This window comes from Oncorhynchus masou, unplaced genomic scaffold (assembly GCF_036934945.1).
Source record: "Oncorhynchus masou masou isolate Uvic2021 unplaced genomic scaffold, UVic_Omas_1.1 unplaced_scaffold_682, whole genome shotgun sequence".
NCBI classification, from domain to species: domain Eukaryota; kingdom Metazoa; phylum Chordata; class Actinopteri; order Salmoniformes; family Salmonidae; genus Oncorhynchus; species Oncorhynchus masou.
This window is the reverse complement of record NW_027013271.1, coordinates 83264-105752: the sequence shown is the minus strand read 5'-3', so window position 1 is coordinate 105752 and position 22489 is coordinate 83264. Positions and strand designations below refer to the sequence as shown.

At 48.4% G+C, this 22489-nt stretch overlaps 1 protein-coding gene across 1 annotated transcript in view; it reads right to left on the bottom strand.

Moving 5' to 3' along the window:
• LOC135536904 (unconventional myosin-XV-like) overlaps window positions 1-22489 on the bottom strand; it is a 59354-nt gene that overhangs the window by 7542 nt on the left and 29323 nt on the right. The window contains exons 7-9 of the mRNA XM_064963126.1: window positions 10990-11192; window positions 10581-10769; window positions 3279-3351 (exon numbers count right to left, since the gene is read on the bottom strand). Of these exons, the coding sequence (XP_064819198.1) occupies window positions 3279-3351; window positions 10581-10769; window positions 10990-11192 (465 nt within the window). The remainder of the gene's footprint in view (window positions 1-3278; window positions 3352-10580; window positions 10770-10989; window positions 11193-22489) is intronic.

Genomic DNA, 22489 nt, shown 5'->3' with positions numbered 1-22489 from the left:
TGACTGCGGTTCGACCCTCACCAGGGTCTCCACCTGACTGCAGTTCGACCCTCCCCAGGGTCTCCACCTGACTGCAGTTCGACCCTCCCCAGGGTCTCCACCTGACTGCAGTTCGACCCTCCCCAGGGTCTCCACCTGACTGCAGTTCGACCCTCCCAGGGTCTCCACCTGACTGCAGTTCGACCCTCCCCAGGGTCTCCACCTGACTGCAGTTCGACCCTCACCAGGGTCTCCACCTGACTGCAGTTCGACCCTCCCCAGGGTCTCCACCTGACTGCAGTTCGACCCTCCCCAGGGTCTCCACCTGACTGCAGTTCGACCCTCACCAGGGTCTCCACCTGACTGCAGTTCGACCCTCCCCAGGGTCTCCACCAGACTGCAGATCGACCCTCACCAGGGTCTCCACCTGACTGCAGTTCGACCCTCCCAGGGTCTCCACCTGACTGCAGTTCGACCCTCACCAGGGTCTCCACCTGACTGCAGTTCGACCCTCCCCAGGGTCTCCACCTGACTGCAGTTCGACCCTCACCAGGGTCTCCACCTGACTGCGGTTCGACCCTCACCAGGGTCTCCACCTGACTGCAGTTCGACCCTCCCCAGGGTCTCCACCTGACTGCAGTTCGACCCTCCCCAGGGTCTCCACCTGACTGCAGTTCGACCCTCCCCAGGGTCTCCACCTGACTGCAGTTCGACCCTCCCAGGGTCTCCACCTGACTGCAGTTCGACCCTCCCCAGGGTCTCCACCTGACTGCAGTTCGACCCTCCCCAGGGTCTCCACCTGACTGCGGTTCGACCCTCACCAGGGTCTCCACCTGACTGCGGTTCGACCCTCCCCAGGGTCTCCACCTGACTGCAGTTCGACCCTCACCAGGGTCTCCACCTGACTGCAGTTCGACCCTCCCCAGGGTCTCCACCTGACTGCAGTTCGACCCTCCCCAGGGTCTCCACCTGACTGCAGTTCGACCCTCCCCAGGGTCTCCACCTGACTGCAGTTCGACCCTCCCCAGGGTCTCCACCTGACTGCAGTTCGACCCTCACCAGGGTCTCCACCTGACTGCAGTTCGACCCTCCCCAGGGTCTCCACCTGACTGCAGTTCGACCCTCACCAGGGTCTCCACCTGACTGCAGTTCGACCCTCACCAGGGTCTCCACCTGACTGCAGTTCGACCCTCACCAGGGTCTCCACCTGACTGCGGTTCGACCCTCCCCAGGGTCTCCACCTGACTGCGGTTCGACCCTCACCAGGGTCTCCACCTGACTGCAGTTCGACCCTCACCAGGGTCTCCACCTGACTGCAGTTCGACCCTCCCCAGGGTCTCCACCTGACTGCAGTTCGACCCTCCCCAGGGTCTCCACCTGACTGCAGTTCGACCCTCACCAGGGTCTCCACCTGACTGCAGTTCGACCCTCACCAGGGTCTCCACCTGACTGCAGTTCGACCCTCCCCAGGGTCTCCACCTGACTGCAGTTCGACCCTCACCAGGGTCTCCACCTGACTGCAGTTCGACCCTCCCCAGGGTCTCCACCTGACTGCAGTTCGACCCTCCCCAGGGTCTCCACCTGACTGCAGTTCGACCCTCCCCAGGGTCTCCACCTGACTGCAGTTCGACCCTCCCCAGGGTCTCCACCTGACTGCGGTTCGACCCTCACCAGGGTCTCCACCTGACTGCAGTTCGACCCTCCCCAGGGTCTCCACCTGACTGCAGTTCGACCCTCCCCAGGGTCTCCACCTGACTGCAGTTCGACCCTCCCCAGGGTCTCCACCTGACTGCAGTTCGACCCTCCCCAGGGTCTCCACCTGACTGCAGTTCGACCCTCCCCAGGGTCTCCACCTGACTGCAGTTCGACCCTCCCCAGGGTCTCCACCTGACTGCAGTTCGACCCTCCCCAGGGTCTCCACCTGACTGCAGTTCGACCCTCCCCAGGGTCTCCACCTGACTGCAGGGTTCGACCCTCCCCAGGGTCTCCACCTGACTGCAGTTCGACCCTCCCCAGGGTCTCCACCTGACTGCAGTTCGACCCTCCCCAGGGTCTCCACCTGACTGCAGTTCGACCCTCCCCAGGGCCTCCACCTGACTGCAGTTCGACCCTCACCAGGGTCTCCACCTGACTGCAGTTCGACCCTCACCAGGGTCTCCACCTGACTGCAGTTCGACCCTCCCCAGGGTCTCCACCTGACTGCAGTTCGACCCTCCCCAGGGTCTCCACCTGACTGCAGTTCGACGTTGGAGCTGACTTCAGTGGGCAAATGTTTACTTTCAATGGCCACTGGTTTCAATGTGCCACTGGTACCGGGCATCGTGTGGGCGAGCGGTTTGCTGATGTCAACGTTGTGAACAGAGTTCCCCATGGTGGAGGTGTGGTCATGGTATGGGCAGGCATAAGCTACATACAACGAACTCAATTGCATTTTTTCAATTGGGACAACATTCCACAGGCCACAATCAACAGCCTGATCAACTCTATGTGAAGGAGATGTGTCGTGCTGCATGAGGCAAACGGTGGTCACACCAGATACTGACTGGTTCTGATCCACACCAGATACTGACTGGTTCTGATCCACACCAGATACTGACTGGTTCTGATCCACACCAGATACTGACTGGTTCTGATCCACACCAGATACTGACTGGTTCTGATCCACACCAGATACTGACTGGTTCTGATCCACACCAGATACTGACTGGTTCTGATCCACACCAGATACTGACTGGTTCTGATCCACACCAGATACTGACTGGTTCTGATCCACACCAGATACTGACTGGTTCTGATCCACACCAGATACTGACTGGTTCTGATCCACACCAGATACTGACTGGTTCTGATCCACACCAGATACTGACTGGTTCTGATCTACACCAGATACTGACTGGTTCTGATCCACACCAGATACTGACTGGTTCTGATCCACACCAGATACTGACTGGTTCTGATCCACACCAGATACTGACTGGTTCTGATCCACCCCCCTACCTTTTGATTAAAGGTGTCTGTGACCAACAGATGCATGTCTTTATTCCCAGTCATGTGAAATCCATAGATTACAGACTAATTAATTAATTTAAATTGACTGATTTCCATATATGAACTGTAACTCAATAAAATCATTGAAATGGTTTCATGTTGCGTTTGATATTTTAGTTCTGTATATTTGATTAGAAGCCACTGGCTAAGTCCCAAATGGTACACAGTTCCCTACATAGTGCACTTCTGGAGCTGTGGTCTAAAGTAGTGTGTAGGGAATAGGGTTCCATGTGGAAACAGTGTTGTCTTACCCAGGGAGATGTCAGCTGCCACCTTGTTCATGTTGCTGTCTGTGAAGTCTATCAGAGACTCCTGGAGAGGGGACTGGGGAAACAAACACTCAGAATACACACCCAGGCTGAATACTCAGAATACACACCCAGGCTGAATACTCAGAATACACACCCAGGCTGAATACTCAGAATACACACCCAGGCTGAATACTCAGAATACACACCCAGGCTGAATACTCAGAATACACACCCAGTCTGAATACTCAGAATACACACCCAGGCTGAATACTCAGAATACACACCCAGGCTGAATACTCAGAATACACACCCAGGCTGAATTCAGAATACACACCCAGGCTGAATACTCAGAATACACACCCAGGCTGAATACTCAGAATACACACCCAGGCTGAATACTCAGAATACACACCCAGGCTGAATACTCAGAATACACACCCAGACTGAATTCAGAATACACACCCAGGCTGAATACCAGAATACACACCCAGGCTGAATACTCAGAATACACACCCAGTCTGAATACTCAGAATACACTCAGAATACACACCCATCTGAATACTCAGAATACACACCCAGGCTGAATACTCAGAATACACACTGAATACCAGAATACACACCCAGGCTGAATACACACCCAGTCAGAATACACACCCAGGCTGAATACTCAGAATACACACCCAGGCTGAATACTCAGAATACACACCCAGGCTGAATACACACCCAGGCTGAATACTCAGAATACACACCCAGAATACACACCCAGGCTGAATACTCAGAATACACACCCATCTGAATACTGAATACCCAGAATACACACCCAGGCTGAATACTCAGAATACACACCCAGGCTGAATACTCAGAATACACACCCAGGCTGAATACTCAGAATACACACCCAGGCTGAATACTCAGAATACACACCCAGGCTGAATACTCAGAATACACACCCAGGCTGAATACTCAGAATACACACCCAGGCTGAATACTCAGAATACACACCCAGGCTGAATACTCAGAATACACACCCAGTCTGAATACTCAGAATACACACCCAGTCTGAATACTCAGAATACACACCCAGGCTGAATACTCAGAATACACACCCAGAATACACACCCAGTCTGAATACTCAGAATACACACCCAGGCTGAATACTCAGAATACACACCCAGGCTGAATACTCAGAATACACACAGAATACACACCCAGTCTGAATACTCAGAATACACACCCAGTCTGAATACTCAGAATACTCAGAATACACACCCAGGCTGAATACTCAGAATACACACCCAGGCTGAATACAGAATACACACCCAGAAATACACACCCAGGCTGAATACTCAGAATACACACCCAGGCTGAATACTCAGAATACACACCCAGGCTGAATACTCAGAATACACACCCAGTCTGAATACTCAGAATACACACAGAATACACACCCAGTCTGAATACTCAGAATACACACCCAGGCTGAATACTCAGAATACACACCCAGAATACACACCCAGGCTGAATACTCAGAATACACACCCAGGCTGAATACTCAGAATACACACCCAGGCTGAATACTCAGAATACACACCCAGGCTGAATACTCAGAATACACACCCAGGCTGAATACTCAGAATACACACCCAGGCTGAATACTCAGAATACACACCCAGGCTGAATACTCAGAATACACACCCAGGCTGAATACTCAGAATACACACCCAGGCTGAATACTCAGAATACACACCCAGGCTGAATACTCAGAATACACACCCAGGCTGAATACTCAGAATACACACCCAGGCTGAATACTCAGAATACACACCCAGTCTGAATACTCAGAATACACACAGAATACACACCCAGTCTGAATACTCAGAATACACACCCAGGCTGAATACTCAGAATACACACCCAGAATACACACCCAGGCTGAATACTCAGAATACACACCCAGTCTGAATACTCAGAATACACACCCAGGCTGAATACTCAGAATACACACCCAGGCTGAATACCAGAATACACACCCAGGCTGAATACTCAGAATACACACCCAGGCTGAATACTCAGAATACACACCCAGGCTGAATACTCAGAATACACACCCAGGCTGAATACTCAGAATACACACCCAGGCTGAATACTCAGAATACACACCCAGGCTGAATACTCAGAATACACACCCAGAATACACACCCAGTCTGAATACTCAGAATACACACCCAGGCTGAATACTCAGAATACACACCCAGAATACACACCCAGGCTGAATACTCAGAATACACCCACTGAATACTCACACCCAGGCTGAATACTCAGAATACACACCCAGTCTGAATACTCAGAATACACACCCAGGCTGAATACTCAGAATACACACCCAGGCTGAATACGCAGAATACACACCCAGGCTGAATACTCTGAATACACACAGAATACACACCCAGGCTGAATACTCAGAATACACACCCAGGCTGAATACTCTGAATACACACCCAGGCTGAATACTCAGAATACACACCCAGGTTGAATACACACCCAGGTTGAATACTCAGAATACACACCCAGGCTGAATACTCAGAATACACACCCAGAATACACACCCAGTCTGAATACTCAGAATACACACCCAGTCTGAATACTCAGAATACACACCCAGGCTGAATACTCAGAATACACACCCAGAATACACACCCAGTCTGAATACTCAGAATACACACCCAGTCTGAATACTCAGAATACACACCCAGGCTGAATACAGAATACACACCCAGAATACACACCCAGGCTGAATACTCAGAATACACACCCAGGCTGAATACTCAGAATACACACCCAGGCTGAATACTCAGAATACACACCCAGAATACACACCCAGGCTGAATACTCAGAATACACACCCAGGCTGAATACTCAGAATACACACCCAGAATACACACCCAGTCTGAATACTCAGAATACACACCCAGTCTGAATACTCAGAATACACACCCAGGCTGAATACTCAGAATACACACCCAGGCTGAATACTCAGAATACACACCCAGTCTGAATACTCAGAATACACAGTCTGAATACTCAGAATACACACCCAGGCTGAATACTCAGAATACACACTGAATACCAGAATACACACCCAGCTGAATACTCAGAATACACACTGAATACCAGAATACACACCCAGGCTGAATACTCAGAATACACACCCAGGCTGAATACTCAGAATACACACCCAGGCTGAATACTCAGAATACACACCCAGTCTGAATACTCAGAATACACACCCAGAATACACACCCAGGCTGAATACTCAGAATACACACCCAGGCTGAATACTCAGAATACACACCCAGGCTGAATACTCAGAATACACACTCAGAATACACACCCAGGCTGAATACTCAGAATACACACCCAGGCTGAATACTCAGAATACACACCCAGGCTGAATACTCAGAATACACACCCAGGCTGAATACTCAGAATACACACCCAGAATACACACCCAGGCTGAATACTCAGAATACACACCCAGGCTGAATACTCAGAATACACACCCAGGCTGAATACTCAGAATACACACCCAGGCTGAATACTCAGAATACACACCCAGGCTGAATACTCAGAATACACACCCAGGCTGAATACTCAGAATACACACCCAGGCTGAATACTCAGAATACACACCCAGGCTGAATACTCAGAATACACACCCAGGCTGAATACTCAGAATACACACCCAGGCTGAATACTCAGAATACACACCCAGGCTGAATACTCAGAATACACACCCAGGCTGAATACTCAGAATACACACCCAGGCTGAATACTCAGAATACACACCCAGAATACACACCCAGGCTGAATACTCAGAATACACACCCAGGCTGAATACTCAGAATACACACCCAGGCTGAATACTCAGAATACACACCCAGAATACAGAATACACCCAGGCTGAATCAGAATACACACCCAGGCTGAATACTCAGAATACACACCCAGGCTCTGAATACCCAGGCTGAATCAGGCTGAATACAGAATACACCCAGGCTGAATACTCAGAATACACACCCAGTCTGAATACTCAGAATACACACCCAGGCTGAATACTCAGAATACACACCCAGGCTGAATACTCAGAATACACACACCCAGGCTGAATACTCAGAATACACACCCAGAATACACACCCAGGCTGAATACTCAGAATACACACCCAGGCTGAATACTTGAATACACACCCAGGCTGAATACTCAGAATACACACCCAGGAATACTCAGAATACACACCCAGGCTGATACACAGAATACACACCCAGGCTGAATACAGAAAACCCAGAATACACACCCAGAATACACACCCAGTCTGAATACTCAGAATACACACCCAGGCTGAATACTCAGAATACACACCCAGGCTGAATACTCAGAATACACACCCAGTCTGAATACTCAGAATAAACACAGAGAGGAGGATGTGTAACTGTTGTCTGTAGTACAGTACAGGGGATGTGTAACTGTTGTCTATAGTACAGTACAGGGGATGTGTAACTGTTGTCTGTAGTACAGTACAGGGGATGTGTATCTGTTGTCTGTAGTACAGTACAGAGGATGTGTAAATGTTGTCTGTAGTACAGTACAGAGGATGTGTAACTGTTGTCTGTAGTACAGTACAGGGGATGTGTATCTGTTGTCTGTAGTACAGTACAGGGGATGTGTATCTGTAGTCTGTAGTACAGTACAGGGGATGTGTATCTGCTGTCTGTAGTACAGTACAGGGGATGTGTATCTGCTGTCTGTAGTATGTCAGGAGTACAGGGGATTTGTATCTGTTGTCTGTAGTACAGTACAGGGGATGTGTATCTGCTGTCTGTAGTACAGTACAGGGGATGTGTATCTGCTGTCTGTAGTACAGTACAGGGGATGTGTATCTGTTGTCTGTAGTACAGTACAGGGGATGTGTATCTGTTGTCTGTAGTACAGTACAGGGGATGTGTATCTGCTGTCTGTAGTACAGTACAGGGGATGTGTATCTGTTGTCTGTAGTACAGTACAGGGGATGTGTATCTGCTGTCTGTAGTACAGTACAGGGGATGTGTATCTGTTGTCTGTAGTACAGTACAGGGGATGTGTATCTGCTGTCTGTAGTACAGTACAGGGGATGTGTATCTGTTGTCTGTAGTACAGTACAGGGGATGTGTATCTGTTGTCTGTAGTACAGTACAGGGGATGTGTATCTGTTGTCTGTAGTACAGTACAGGGGATGTGTATCTGTTGTCTGTAGTACAGTACAGGGGATGTGTATCTGTTGTCTCTGGTACAGTACAGGGGATGTGTATCTGTTGTCTGTAGTACAGTACAGGGATGTGTATCTGTTGTCTGTAGTACAGTACAGGGGATGTGTATCTGTTGTCTGTTGTACAGTACAGGGGATGTGTATCTGTTGTCTGTAGTACAGTACAGGGGATGTGTATCTGTTGTCTGTAGTACAGTACAGGGGATGTGTATCTGTTGTCTCTGGTACAGTACAGGGGATGTGTATCTGTTGTCTGTAGTACAGTACAGGGGATGTGTATCTGTTGTCTGTAGTACAGTACAGGGGATGTGTATCTGTTGTCTGTTGTACAGTACAGGGGGTGTGTATCTGTTGTCTGTAGTACAGTACAGGGGATGTGTATCTGCTGTCTGTAGTACAGTACAGGGGATGTGTATCTGTTGTCTGTTGTACAGTACAGGGGATGTGTATCTGTTGTCTGTAGTACAGTACAGGGGATGTGTATCTGCTGTCTGTAGTACAGTACAGGGGATGTGTATCTGTTGTCTGTAGTACAGTACAGGGGATGTGTAACTGTTGTCTGTTGTACAGTACAGGGGATGTGTATCTGTTGTCTGTAGTACAGTACAGGGGATGTGTATCTGCTGTCTGTAGTACAGTACAGGGGATGTGTATCTGTTGTCTGTAGTACAGTACAGGGGATGTGTATCTGCTGTCTGTAGTACAGTGCAGGGGATGTGTATCTGCTGTCTGTAGTATAGTACAGGGGATGTGTATCTGCTGTCTGTAGTATAGTACAGGGGATGTGTATCTGCTGTCTGTAGTACAGTACAGGGGATGTGTATCTGTTGTCTGTAGTACAGTACAGAGGATGTGTATCTGCTGTCTGTAGTACAGTACAGGGGATGTGTATCTGTTGTCTGTAGTACAGTACAGGGGATGTGTATCTGTTGTCTGTAGTACAGTACAGGGGATGTGTATCTGTTGTCTGTAGTACAGTACAGGGGATGTGTATCTGCTGTCTGTAGTACAGTACAGGGGATGTGTATCTGTTGTCTGTAGTACAGTACAGGGGATGTGTATCTGCTGTCTGTAGTACAGTGCAGGGGATGTGTATCTGCTGTCTGTAGTATAGTACAGGGGATGTGTATCTGCTGTCTGTAGTATAGTACAGGGGATGTGTATCTGCTGTCTGTAGTACAGTACAGGGGATGTGTATCTGTTGTCTGTAGTACAGTACAGGGGATGTGTATCTGTTGTCTGTAGTACAGTACAGGGGATGTGTATCTGTTGTCTGTAGTACAGTACAGGGGATGTGTATCTGCTGTCTGTAGTACAGTACAGGGGATGTGTATCTGTTGTCTGTAGTACAGTACAGGGGATGTGTATCTGTTGTCTGTAGTACAGTACAGGGGATGTGTATCTGTTGTCTGTAGTACAGTACAGGGGATGTGTATCTGCTGTCTGTAGTACAGTACAGGGGATGTGTATCTGTTGTCTGTAGTACAGTACAGGGGATGTGTATCTGTTGTCTGTAGTACAGTACAGGGGATGTGTATCTGCTGTCTGTAGTACAGTACAGGGGATGTGTATCTGTTGTCTGTAGTACAGTACAGGGGATGTGTATCTGCTGTCTGTAGTACAGTACAGGGGATGTGTATCTGTTGTCTGTAGTACAGTACAGGGGATGTGTATCTGTAGTACAGTACAGGGGATGTGTATCTGTTGTCTGTAGTACAGTACAGGGGATGTGTATCTGTTGTCTGTAGTACAGTACAGGGGATGTGTATCTGTTGTCTGTAGTACAGTACAGGGGATGTGTATCTGTTGTCTGTAGTACAGTACAGGGGATCTGTATCTGCTGTCTGTAGTACAGTACAGGGGATGTGTATCTGTTGTCTGTAGTACAGTACAGGGGATGTGTATCTGTTGTCTGTAGTACAGTACAGGGGATGTGTATCTGTTGTCTGTAGTACAGTACAGGGGATGTGTACCTCAACAGGTTGCTGTGTGTTTCTCACCTTAGAGTATGTAACCATGTCAGCTGGTTCTCTGGACTCCTTCCCCTTCCTGGTCTTCAGCTGGTCCCTGTGTCTCTGAGCCCGTCTGTAGTACTTCCTGGAGAACTCTTCCATGGTGTACTGACTGGCCTGTAGAGGGAGTCCCTCTAGATGGAGACTGCTGCTGTCCTCACCATACCCTACCACAGCCTGACACACACACACACACACACACACACACACACACACACACACACACACACACACACACACACACACACACACACACACACACACACACACACACACACACACACACACACACACACAGAGAATATTAGAGAGTGAATATACGCATGTCTGCATGTAGCATGTACTGTATGTGTGTGTGTGTGTGTCTGTCTGTCTCTGTCTCTGTCTGTATGTGTACCTCTGTGTTGAGGTCCAGTTCATGGGCAGCAACAGTAGAGCCCATCGCCACGGCGATTGCAGCGGAGGCGGCAACACGGCCGTGTCTGTCACGAGGCTCCGCCCTCTCAGCAGGGAGAATCAGGAAGTCTGGAGCGGCCACCGGCTGAACACACTCACCTGGAAACACACCCCACCGTCCGTACACCGCCCCGTACCGCCAGCCTACACACACACACACACACACACACAGAGTTATAACATACCGTGCAAATTCACCAGCATCACCGCCCGTACACCACCTGCCTACAAACACACGCAAGCACATGCACATGTGCGCGCGTGCGCGCACGCACGCACGCACACACACACACACACACACACACACACACACACACACACACACACACACACACACACACACACACACACACACACACACACACACACACACACACACACACACACACACACACACACAGTGTTTTCAGGCCCATTCATTTTATTTTTGCGTTTCTCACAGCCAGCGCAGCCGCAGAGTCTAGGCGGAAGAAGGCGACTTACTGTGCACTGATTGACAACTGAACAGCTAGTGTTCACTAGGTTAATAAAAGGTGTACCCAGTGTCACGGCTCCAGACCACCACCAGGGGGAGTTAAAGGTACCCAGTGTCACGGCTTCAGACCACCACAAGGGGGAGTTAGAGGTACCCAGTGTCACGGCTTCAGACCACCACAAGGGGGAGTTAGAGGTACCCAGTGTCACGGCTCCAGACCACCACCAGGGGAGTTAAAGGTACCCAGTGTCACGGCTTCAGACCACCACCAGGGGGAGTTAAAGGTACCCAGTGTCACGGCTTCAGACCACCACCAGGGGGAGTTAGAGGTACCCAGTGTCACGGCTCCAGACCACCACCAGGGGGAGTTAAAGGTACCCAGTGTCACGGCTCCAGACCACCACCAGGGGGAGTTAGAGGTACCCAGTGTCACGGCTCCAGACCACCACCAGGGGGAGTTAAAGGTACCCAGTGTCACGGCTCCAGACCACCACCAGGGGAGTTAGAGGTACCCAGTGTCACGGCTCCAGACCACCACCAGGGGGAGTTAAAGGTACCCAGTGTCACGGCTCCAGACCACCACCAGGGGGAGTTAGAGGTACCCAGTGTCACGGCTCCAGACCACCACCAGGGGGAGTTAAAATTATTTCCTGTTTCCTTTCCTAGGATGTCGGGGCTTGGCCAGAGTTCGAACTACTAATCTTAAAAATGACTCTCTCCAGAAATAAGTCTCTCACTGTTGCCGCCTGCTACCGACCCCCCTCAGCTCCCAGCTGTGCCCTGGACACCATTTGTGAATTGATCACCCCCCATCTAGCTTCAGAGTTTGTTCTGTTAGGTGACCTAAACTGGGATATGCTTAACACCCCGGCAGTCCTACAATCTAAGCTAGATGCCCTCAATCTCACACAAATCATCAAGGAACCCACCAGGTACAACCCTAAATCTATAAACAAGGGCACCCTCATAGACGTCATCCTGACCAACTGGCCCTCCAAATACACCTCCGCCGTCTTCAACCAGGATCTCAGCGATCACTGCCTCATTGCCTGGAGCCGCAGTCAAACGACCACCCCTCATCACTGTCAAACGCTCCCTAAAACACTTCTGTGAGCAGGCCTTCCTAATCGACCTGGCCCGGGTATCCTGGAAGGACATTGACCTCATCCCGTCAGTTGAGGATGCCTGGTCATTCTTTAAAAGTAACTTCCTCACCATTTTAGATAAGCATGCTCCGTTCAAAAAATGCAGAACCAAGAACAGATACAGCCCTTGGTTCACTCCAGACCTGACTGCCCTCGACCAGCACAAAAACATCCTGTGGCGGACTGCAATAGCATCGAAGAGTCCCCGCGATATGCAACTGTTCAGGGAAGTCAGGAACCAATACACGCAGTCAGTCAGGAAAGCTAAGGCCAGCTTCTTCAGGCAGAAGTTTGCATCCTGTAGCTCCAACTCCAAAAAGTTCTGGGACACTGTGAAGTCCATGGAGAACAAGAGCACCTCCTCCAAGCTGCCCACTGCACTGAAGCTAGGTAACACGGTCACCACCGATAAATCCATGATTATTTAAAACTTCAACAAGCATTTTTCAACGGCTGGCCATACCTTCCGCCTGGCTACTCCAACCTCGGCCAACAGCTCCGCCCCCCCGCAGCTACTCGCCCAAGCCTCCCCAGGTTCTGCTTTACCCAAATCCAGATAGCAGATGTTCTGAAAGAGCTGCAAAACCTGGACCCGTACAAATCAGCTGGGCTTGACAATCTGGACCCTCTATTTCTGAAACTATCCGCCGCCATTGTCGCAACCCCTATTACCAGCCTGTTCAACCTCTCTTTCATATCGTCTGAGATCCCCAAGGATTGGAAAGCTGCCGCAGTCATCCCCCTCTTCAAAGGGGGAGACACCCTGGACCCAAACTGTTACAGACCTATATCCATCCTGCCCTGCCCATCTAAGGTCTTCGAAAGCCAAGTCAACAAACAGGTCACTGACCATCTCGAATCACACCGTACCTTCTCCGCTGTGCAATCTGGTTTCCGAGCCGGTCACGAGTGCACCTCAGCCACGCTCAAGGTACTAAACGATATCATTACATTTACATTTTACATTTAAGTCATTTAGCTCTTATCCAGAGCGACTTATAACGGCCATCGATAAAAGACAGTACTGTGCAGTCGTCTTCATCGACCTGGCCAAGGCTTTCGACTCTGTCAATCACCATATTCTTATCGGCAGACTCAGTAGCCTTGGTTTTTCTGATGACTGCCTTGCCTGGTTCACCAACTACTTTGCAGACAGAGTTCAGTGTGTCAAATCGGAGGGCATGCTGTCCGGTCCTCTGGCAGTCTCTATGGGGGTGCCACAGGGTTCAATTCTCTGGCCGACTCTTTTCTCTGTATATATCAATGATGTTGCTCTTGCTGCGGGCGATTCCCTGATCCACCTCTACGCAGACGACACCATTCTATATACTTCCGGCCCGTCCTTGGACACTGTGCTATCTAACCTCCAAACGAGCTTCAATGCCATACAACACTCCTTCCGTGACCTCCAACTGCTCTTAAACGCTAGTAAAACCAAATGCGTGCTTTTCAACTGTTCGCTGCCTGCACCCGCACGCCTGACTAGCATCACCACCCTGGATGGTTCTGACCTTGAATATGTGGACATCTATAAGTACCTAGGTGTCTGGTTAGACTGTAAACTCTCCTTCCAGACTCATATCAAACATCTTCAATCGAAAATCAAATCAAGAGTCGGCTTTCTATTCCACAACAAAGCCTCCTTCACTCACGCCGCCAAACTTACCCTAGTAAAACTGACTATCCTACCGATCCTCGACTTCGGCGACGTCATCTACAAAATAGCTTCCAACACTCTACTCAGCAAACTGGATGCAGTTTATCACAGTGCCATCCGTTTTGTCACTAAAGCACCTTATACCACCGACCACTGCGACCTGTATGCTCTAGTCGGCTGGCCCTCGCTACATTTTCGTCGCCAGACCCACTGGTTCCAGGTCATCTACAAGTCCATGCTTGGTAAAGCTCTGCCTTATCTCAGTTCACTGGTCACGATGGCAACACCCACCCGTAGCACGCGCTCCAGCATATCTCACTGATCATCCCTAAAGCCAACACCTCATTTGGCCGCCTTTCGTTCCAGTTCTCTGCTGCCTGTGACTGGAACGAATTGCAAAAATCGCTGAAGTTGGAGACTTTTATCTCCCTCACCAACTTCAAACATCTGCTATCTGAGCAGCTAACCGATCGTTGCAGCTGTACATAGTCTATCGGTAAATAGCCCACCCAATTTTACCTACCTCATCCCCATACTGTTTTTATTTATTTACTTTTCTGCTCTTTTGCACACCAATATCTCTACCTGTACATGACCATCTGATCATTTGTCACTCCAGTGTTAATCTGCAAAATTGTAATTATACGCCTACCTCCTCATGCCTTTTGCACACAATGTATATAGACTCTCTTTTTTTTCTACTGTGTTATTGACTTGTTAATCGTTTACTCCATGTGTAACTCTGTGTTGTCTGTTCACACTGCTATGCTTTATCTTGGCCAGGTCGCAGTTGTAAATGAGAACTTGTTCTCAACTTGCCTACCCGGATAAATAAAGGTGATCTGGTCTACCTGGTGAAATAAAGGTGATCTGGTCTACCTGGTTAAATAAAGGTGATCTGGTCTACCTGGTGAAATAAAGGTGATCTGGTCTACCTGGTTAAATAAAGGTGATCTGGCCTACCTGGTTAAATAAAGGTGATCTGGTCTACCTGGTTAAATAAAGGTGATCTGGTCTACGTGGTGAAATAAAGGTGATCTGGCCTACCTGGTGAAATAAAGGTGATCTGGTCTACCTGGTTAAATAAAGGTGATCTGGTCTACCTGGTGAAATAAAGGTGATCTGGTCTACCTGGTTAAATAAAGGTGATCTGGTCTACCTGGTTAAATAAAGGTGAAATAAAATAAAATAAAATAAAAAAGACAGTGGCTATGTTTCCACTTGTCCAGTGAATTTCTGTCAACATTTAGAAAGATCGCATAGAAAATATACTGAATAAAAATTTGAAACGCAACATGCAAAGAGTTGGTCCTATGTGTTTCATCAGCTGTAATAAAAGATCTCAGAAATGTTCCATACTCAAAAAGTTTATTTCTCTCAAATTTTGCCACAGATGTCTCAAGTTTTGAGGGAGCGTGCAATTGACATGCTGACTGCAGGGATGTCCACCAGATCTGTTGCCAGAAACGTGAATGTTAATTTCTCTACCATAATCCGAGTCCAGCCGCCCTCACAACCACAGACAACGCGTAGCCACGCCAACCCAGGACCTCCACATCCGGCTTCTTCACCTGCGGGATCATGAGACCAGCCACACGGACAGCTGATCAAACTGAGGACTATTTCTGTCTGAAATTAAGCCCCTTTGTTTGGAAAAACTCATTCTGTTCGGCTGTGCCTGGCACCCCAAGTGGGTGGGCCTGGGAGGGCCCACCCATGGCTGCGCCCCTGCACGCGCCCCTGCCCAGTCATGTGAAATCCATAGATTAGGGCCTAATGAATTTATTTCAATTGAATGATTTCCTTATATGAACTGTAACTCAGTAAAATCTTTGAAATAGTTGCATGTTGCGTTTCGGGTCAGGTTGTGGTGAGCCTCATTCTGGTCCAAATATGATCATTAGGGTCAGGTTGTGGAGAACCTCATTCTGGTCCAAATATGATCATTAGGGTCAGGTTGTGGTGAGCCTCATTCTGGTCCAAATATGATCATTAGAGTCAGGTTGTGGTGAGCCTCATTCTGGTCAAATATGATCATTAGGGTCACAGCCTCATTCTGGTCCAAATATGATCATTAGGGTCAGGTTGTGGTGAGCCTCTTTCTGGTCCAAATATGATCATTAGGGTCAGGTTGTGGTGAGCCTCTTTCTGGTCCAAATATGATCATTAGGGTCATCAGTCTGGTCCAAATATGATCATTAGGGTCAGGTTGTGGTGAACCTCATTCTGGTCCAAATATGATCATTAGGGTCAGGTTGTGGTGAGCCTCTTTCTGGTCCAAATATGATCATTAGGGTCAGGTTGAACCTCAGTCTGGTCCAAATATGATCATTAAGGTTGTGGTGAACCTCATTCTGGTCCAAATATGATCATTAGGGTCAGGTTGTGGAGAACCTCATTCTGGTCCAAATATGATCATTAGGGTCAGGTTGTGGTGAGCCTCATTCTGGTCCAAATATGATCATTAGGGTCAGGTTGTGGAGAGCCTCAGTCTGGTCCAAATATGATCATTAGGGCCAGGTTGTGGAGAACCTCATTCTGGTCCAAATATGATCATTAGGGTCAGGTTGTGGAGAGCCTCTTTCTGGTCCAAATATGATCATTAGGGTCAGGTTGAACCTCAGTCTGGTCCAAATATGATCATTAGGGTCAGGTTGTGGTGAACCTCATTCTGGTCCAAATATGATCATTAGGGTCAGGTTGTGGTGAGCCTCATTCTGGTCCAAATATGATCATTAGGGTCAGGTTGTGGAGAGCCTCATTCTGGTCCAAATATGATCATTAGGGTCAGGTTGTGGTGAGCCTCATTCTGGTCCAAATATGATCATTAGGGTCAGGTTGTGGAGAGCCTCAGTCTGGTCCAAATATGATCATTAGGGTCAGGTTGTGTGAGCCTCATTCTGGTCCAAATATGATCATTAAGGTTGTGGAGAGCCTCATTCTGGTCCAAATATGATCATTAGGGTCAGGTTGTGGGGAGCCTCATTCTGGTCCAAATATGATCATTAGGGTCAGGTTGTGGTGAGCCTCATTCTGGTCCAAATATGATCATTAGGGTCAGGTTGAACCTCAGTCTGGTCCAAATATGATCATTAGGGTCAGGTTGTGGTGAGCCTCAGTCTGGTCCAAATATGATCATTAGGGTCAGGTTGTGGAGAGCCTCAGTCTGGTCCAAATATGATCATTAGGGTCAGGTTGTGGTGAGCCTCATTCTGGTCCAAATATGATCATTAGGGTCAGGTTGTGGTGAACCTCAGTCTGGTCCAAATATGATCATTAGGGTCAGGTTGAACCTCATTCTGGTCCAAATATGATCATTAGGGTCAGGTTGTGGGGAGCCTCAGTCTGGTCCAAATATGATCATTAGGGTCAGGTTGTGGAGAGCCTCAGTCTGGTCCAAATATGATCATTAGGGTCAGGTTGTGGGGAACCTCATTCTGGTCCAAATATGATCATTAGGGCCAGGTTGTGGAGAGCCTCAGTCTGGTCCAAATATGATCATTAGGGTCAGGTTGTGGTGAGCCTCATTCTGGTCCAAATATGATCATTAGGGTCAGGTTGTGGAGAGCCTCAGTCTGGTCCAAATATGATCATTAGGGCCAGGTTGTGGAGAACCTCATTCTGGTCCAAATATGATCATTAGGGTCAGGTTGTGGAGAGCCTCTTTCTGGTCCAAATATGATCATTAGGGTCAGGTTGAACCTCAGTCTGGTCCAAATATGATCATTAGGGTCAGGTTGTGGTGAACCTCATTCTGGTCCAAATATGATCATTAGGGTCAGGTTGTGGTGAGCCTCATTCTGGTCCAAATATGATCATTAGGGTCAGGTTGTGGAGAGCCTCATTCTGGTCCAAATATGATCATTAGGGTCAGGTTGTGGTGAGCCTCATTCTGGTCCAAATATGATCATTAGGGTCAGGTTGTGGTGAGCCTCTTTCTGGTCCAAATATGATCATTAGGGTCAGGTTGTGGAGAGCCTCAGTCTGGTCCAAATATGATCATTAGGGTCAGGTTGTGGTGAGCCTCATTCTGGTCCAAATATGATCATTAGGGTCAGGTTGTGGAGAGCCTCATTCTGGTCCAAATATGATCATTAGGGTCAGGTTGTGGGGAGCCTCATTCTGGTCCAAATATGATCATTAGGGTCAGGTTGTGGTGAGCCTCATTCTGGTCCAAATATGATCATTAGGGTCAGGTTGAACCTCAGTCTGGTCCAAATATGATCATTAGGGTCAGGTTGTGGAGAGCCTCAGTCTGGTCCAAATATGATCATTAGGGTCAGGTTGTGGTGAGCCTCATTCTGGTCCAAATATGATCATTAGGGTCAGGTTGTGGTGAACCTCAGTCTGGTCCAAATATGATCATTAGGGTCAGGTTGAACCTCATTCTGGTCCAAATATGATCATTAGGGTCAGGTTGTGGGGAGCCTCAGTCTGGTCCAAATATGATCATTAGGGTCAGGTTGTGGAGAGCCTCAGTCTGGTCCAAATATGATCATTGTAAGTCGCTCTGGATAAGAGCGTCTGCTAAATGACTTAAATGTAATGTAAATGTAATTAGGGTCAGGTTGTGGGGAACCTCATTCTGGTCCAAATATGATCATTAGGGCCAGGTTGTGGAGAGCCTCAGTCTGGTCCAAATATGATCATTAGGGTCAGGTTGTGGTGAGCCTCATTCTGGTCCAAATATGATCATTAGGGTCAGGTTGTGGGGAGCCTCATTCAGGTCCAAATATGATCATTAGGGTCAGGTTGTGGGGAACCTCATTCTGGTCCAAATATGATCATTAGGGTCAGGTTGTGGAGAGCCTCAGTCTGGTCCAAATATGATCATTAGGGTCAGGTTGAACCTCATTCTGGTCCAAATATGATCATTAGGGTCAGGTTGTGGTGAACCTCATTCTGGTCCAAATATGATCATTAGGGTCAGGTTGTGGGGAACCTTGGCGGAGTCGTGTTTTTGTAGTGAGCACCTAGCAAGAGGCTGTTGTTTAGCACCTAGCAAGAGGCTGTTGTTTAGTACCTAGAGGCTGTTGTTTAGCACCTAGCAAGAGGCTGTTGTTTAGCACCTAGCAAGAGGCTGTTGTTTAGCACCTAGCAAGAGGCTGTTGTTTAGCACCTAGCAAGAGGCTGTTGTTTAGTACCTAGAGGCTGTTGTTTAGCACCTAGCAAGAGGCTGTTGTTTAGCACCTAGCAAGAGGCTGTTGTTTAATACCTAGAGGCTGTTGTTTAGCACCTAGCAAAAGGCTGTTGTTTAGCACCTAGCAAGAGGCTGTTGTTTAGCACCTAGCAAGAGGCTGTTGTTTAGCACCTAGCAAGAGGCTGTTGTTTAGCACCTAGCAAGAGGCTGTTGTTTAGCACCTAGCAAGAGGCTGTTGTTGTTTAGCACCTAGCAAGAGGCTGTTGTTGTTTAGCACCTAGCAAGACGCCATTGTTGTTTAGCACCCAGGAAGAGGCTGTTGTTTTGCACCTAGCAAGAGGCTGTTGTTGTTCAGCACCTAGCAAGAAGCTGTTGTTGTTCAGCACCTAGCAAGAGGCTGTTGTTGTTCAGCACCTAGCAAGAAGCTGTTGTTGTTCAGCACCTAGCAAGAGGCTGTTGTTGTTTAGCACCTAGCAAGAGGTTGTTGTTTAGCACCTAGCAAGAGGCTGTTGTTGTTCAGCACCTAGCAAGAGGCTGTTGTTGTTTAGCACCTAGCAAGAGGCTGTTGTTGTTTAGCACCTAGCAAGAGGCTGTTGTTGTTTAGCACCTAGCAAGACGCCATTGTTGTTTAGCACCCAGGAAGAGGCTGTTGTTTAGCACCTAGCAAGAGGCTGTTGTTGTTCAGCACCTAGCAAGAGGCTGTTGTTGTTCAGCACCTAGCAAGAGGCTGTTGTTGTTTAGCACCTAGCAAGAGGCTGTTGTTGTTTAGCACCTAGCAAGACGCCATTGTTGTTTAGCACCCAGGAAGAGGCTGTTGTTTTGCACCTAGCAAGAGGCTGTTGTTGTTCAGCACCTAGCAAGAGGCTGTTGTTGTTTAGCACCTAGCAAGACGCCATTGTTGTTTAGCACCCAGGAAGAGGCTGTTGTTTTGCACCTAGCAAGAGGCTGTTGTTGTTCAGCACCTAGCAAGAGGCTGTTGTTGTTTAGCACCTAGCAAGACGCCATTGTTGTTTAGCACCCAGGAAGAGGCTGTTGTTTTGCACCTAGCAAGAGGCTGTTGTTGTTCAGCACCTAGCAAGAGGCTGTTGTTGTTTAGCACCTAGCAAGAGGCTGTTGTTTAGCACCTAGCAAGAGGCTGTTGTTGTTCAGCACCTAGCAAGAGGCTGTTCTTGTTCAGCACCTAGCAAGAGGCTGTTGTTTAGCACCTAGCAAGAGGCTGTTGTTTAGCACCTAGCAAGAGGCTGTTGTTGTTCAGCACCTAGCAAGAGGCTGTTGTTGTTTAGCATCTAGCAAGAGGCTGTTGTTTAGCACCTATCAAGAGGCTGTTGTTTAGCACCTAGCAAGAGGCTGTTGTTTATCACCGAGCAAGAGGCTGTTGTTTAGCACCTAGCAAGAGGCTGTTGTTTATCACCGAGCAAGAGGCTGTTGTTTAGCACCTAGCAAGAGGCCGTTGTTGTTTAGCACCTAGCAAGAGGCCGTTGTTGTTTAGCACCTAGCAAGAGGCTGTTGTTTAGCACCTAGCAAGAGAGTGCTGTTGTTTAGCACCTAGCAAGAGGCTGTTGTTTGTTTAGCAAGGGGCTGTTGTTGTTTAGCGCCTAGCAAGAGGCTGTTGTTTAGCACCTAGCAACATTCTGTTGTTTAGCACGAGCAAGAGGCTGTTGTTTAGCACCGAGCAAGAGGCCGTTGTTGTTTAGCACCTAGCAAGAGGCTGTTGTTTTGTTTAGCACCTAGCAAGAGGCTGTTGTTTAGCACCTAGCAAGAGGCTGCTGTTGTTTAGCACCTAGCAAGAGGCTGTTGTTGTTTAGCACCTAGCAAGAGGCTGTTGTTGTTTAGCACCTAGCAAGACGCCATTGTTGTTTAGCACCTAGCAAGAGGCTGTTGTTTAGCACCTAGCAAGAGGCTGTTGTTGTTTAGCACCTAGAAAGAGGATGTTGTTGTTCAGTACCTAGCAAGAGGCTGTTGTTTAGCACCTAGCAAGAGGCTGCTGTTGTTTAGCACCTAGCAAGGGGCTGTTGTTGTTTAGCACCTAGCAAGTGGCTGTTGTTGTTTAGCACCTAGCAAGAGGCTGCTGTTGTTTAAGAGGCTGCTGTTGTTTAGCACCTAGCAAGAGGCTTCTGTTGCTAGCAAGAGGCTGTTGTTTAGCACCTAGCAAGAGGCTGTTGTTGTTTGCACCTAGCAAGAGGCTGTTGTTTAGCACCTAGCAAGAGGCTGCTGTTGTTTAGCACCTAGGAAGAGGCTGCTGTTGTTTGCACCTAGCAAGTGGCTGCTGTTGTTCAGCACCTCACGACGCCAGGACAGCGGAGTCAATCACCACCCTCCGGAGACACCTGAAACCCCACCTCTTGAATTGTTTAGCACCTTAAATGATTTAGATGCACTATTGTAAAGTGGCTGTTCCACTGGATGTCAGAAGGTGAATTCACCAATTTTAGCACCCAGACTTAAATGTAATGTAATGTAATGTAAATGTACCTAGCAAGAGGCTGTTGTTTAGCGCACCTGTTGTTTTAGCAAGAGGCTGTTGTTTAGCACCTAGCAAGAGGCCGTTGTTGTTTAGCACCTAGCAAGAGGCTGTTGTTTAGCACCCAGCAAGAGGCTGTTGTTTAGCACCTAGCAAGGGGCTGTTGTTGTTTAGCACCTAGCAAGAGGCTGTTGTTTAGCGCCTAGCAAGAGGCTGTTGTTTAGCACCTAGCAAGAGGCTGTTGTTTAGCACCTAGCAAGAGGCTGTTGTTTAGCACCTAGCAAGAGGCTGTTGTTGTTTAGCACCTAGCAAGAGGCTGTTGTTTAGCACCTAGCAAGAGGCTGTTGTTGTTTAGCACCTAGCAAGAGGCTGTTGTTTAGCACCTAGCCAGGGGCTGTTGTTGTTTAGCGCCTAGCAAGAGGCTGTTGTTTAGCACCTAGCAACATTCTGTTGTTTAGCACCGAGCAAGAGGCTGTTGTTTAGCGCCTAGCAAGAGGCTGTTGTTTAGCACCTAGCAAGAGGCTGTTGTTGTTCAGCACCTAGCAAGAGGCTGTTGTTGTTTA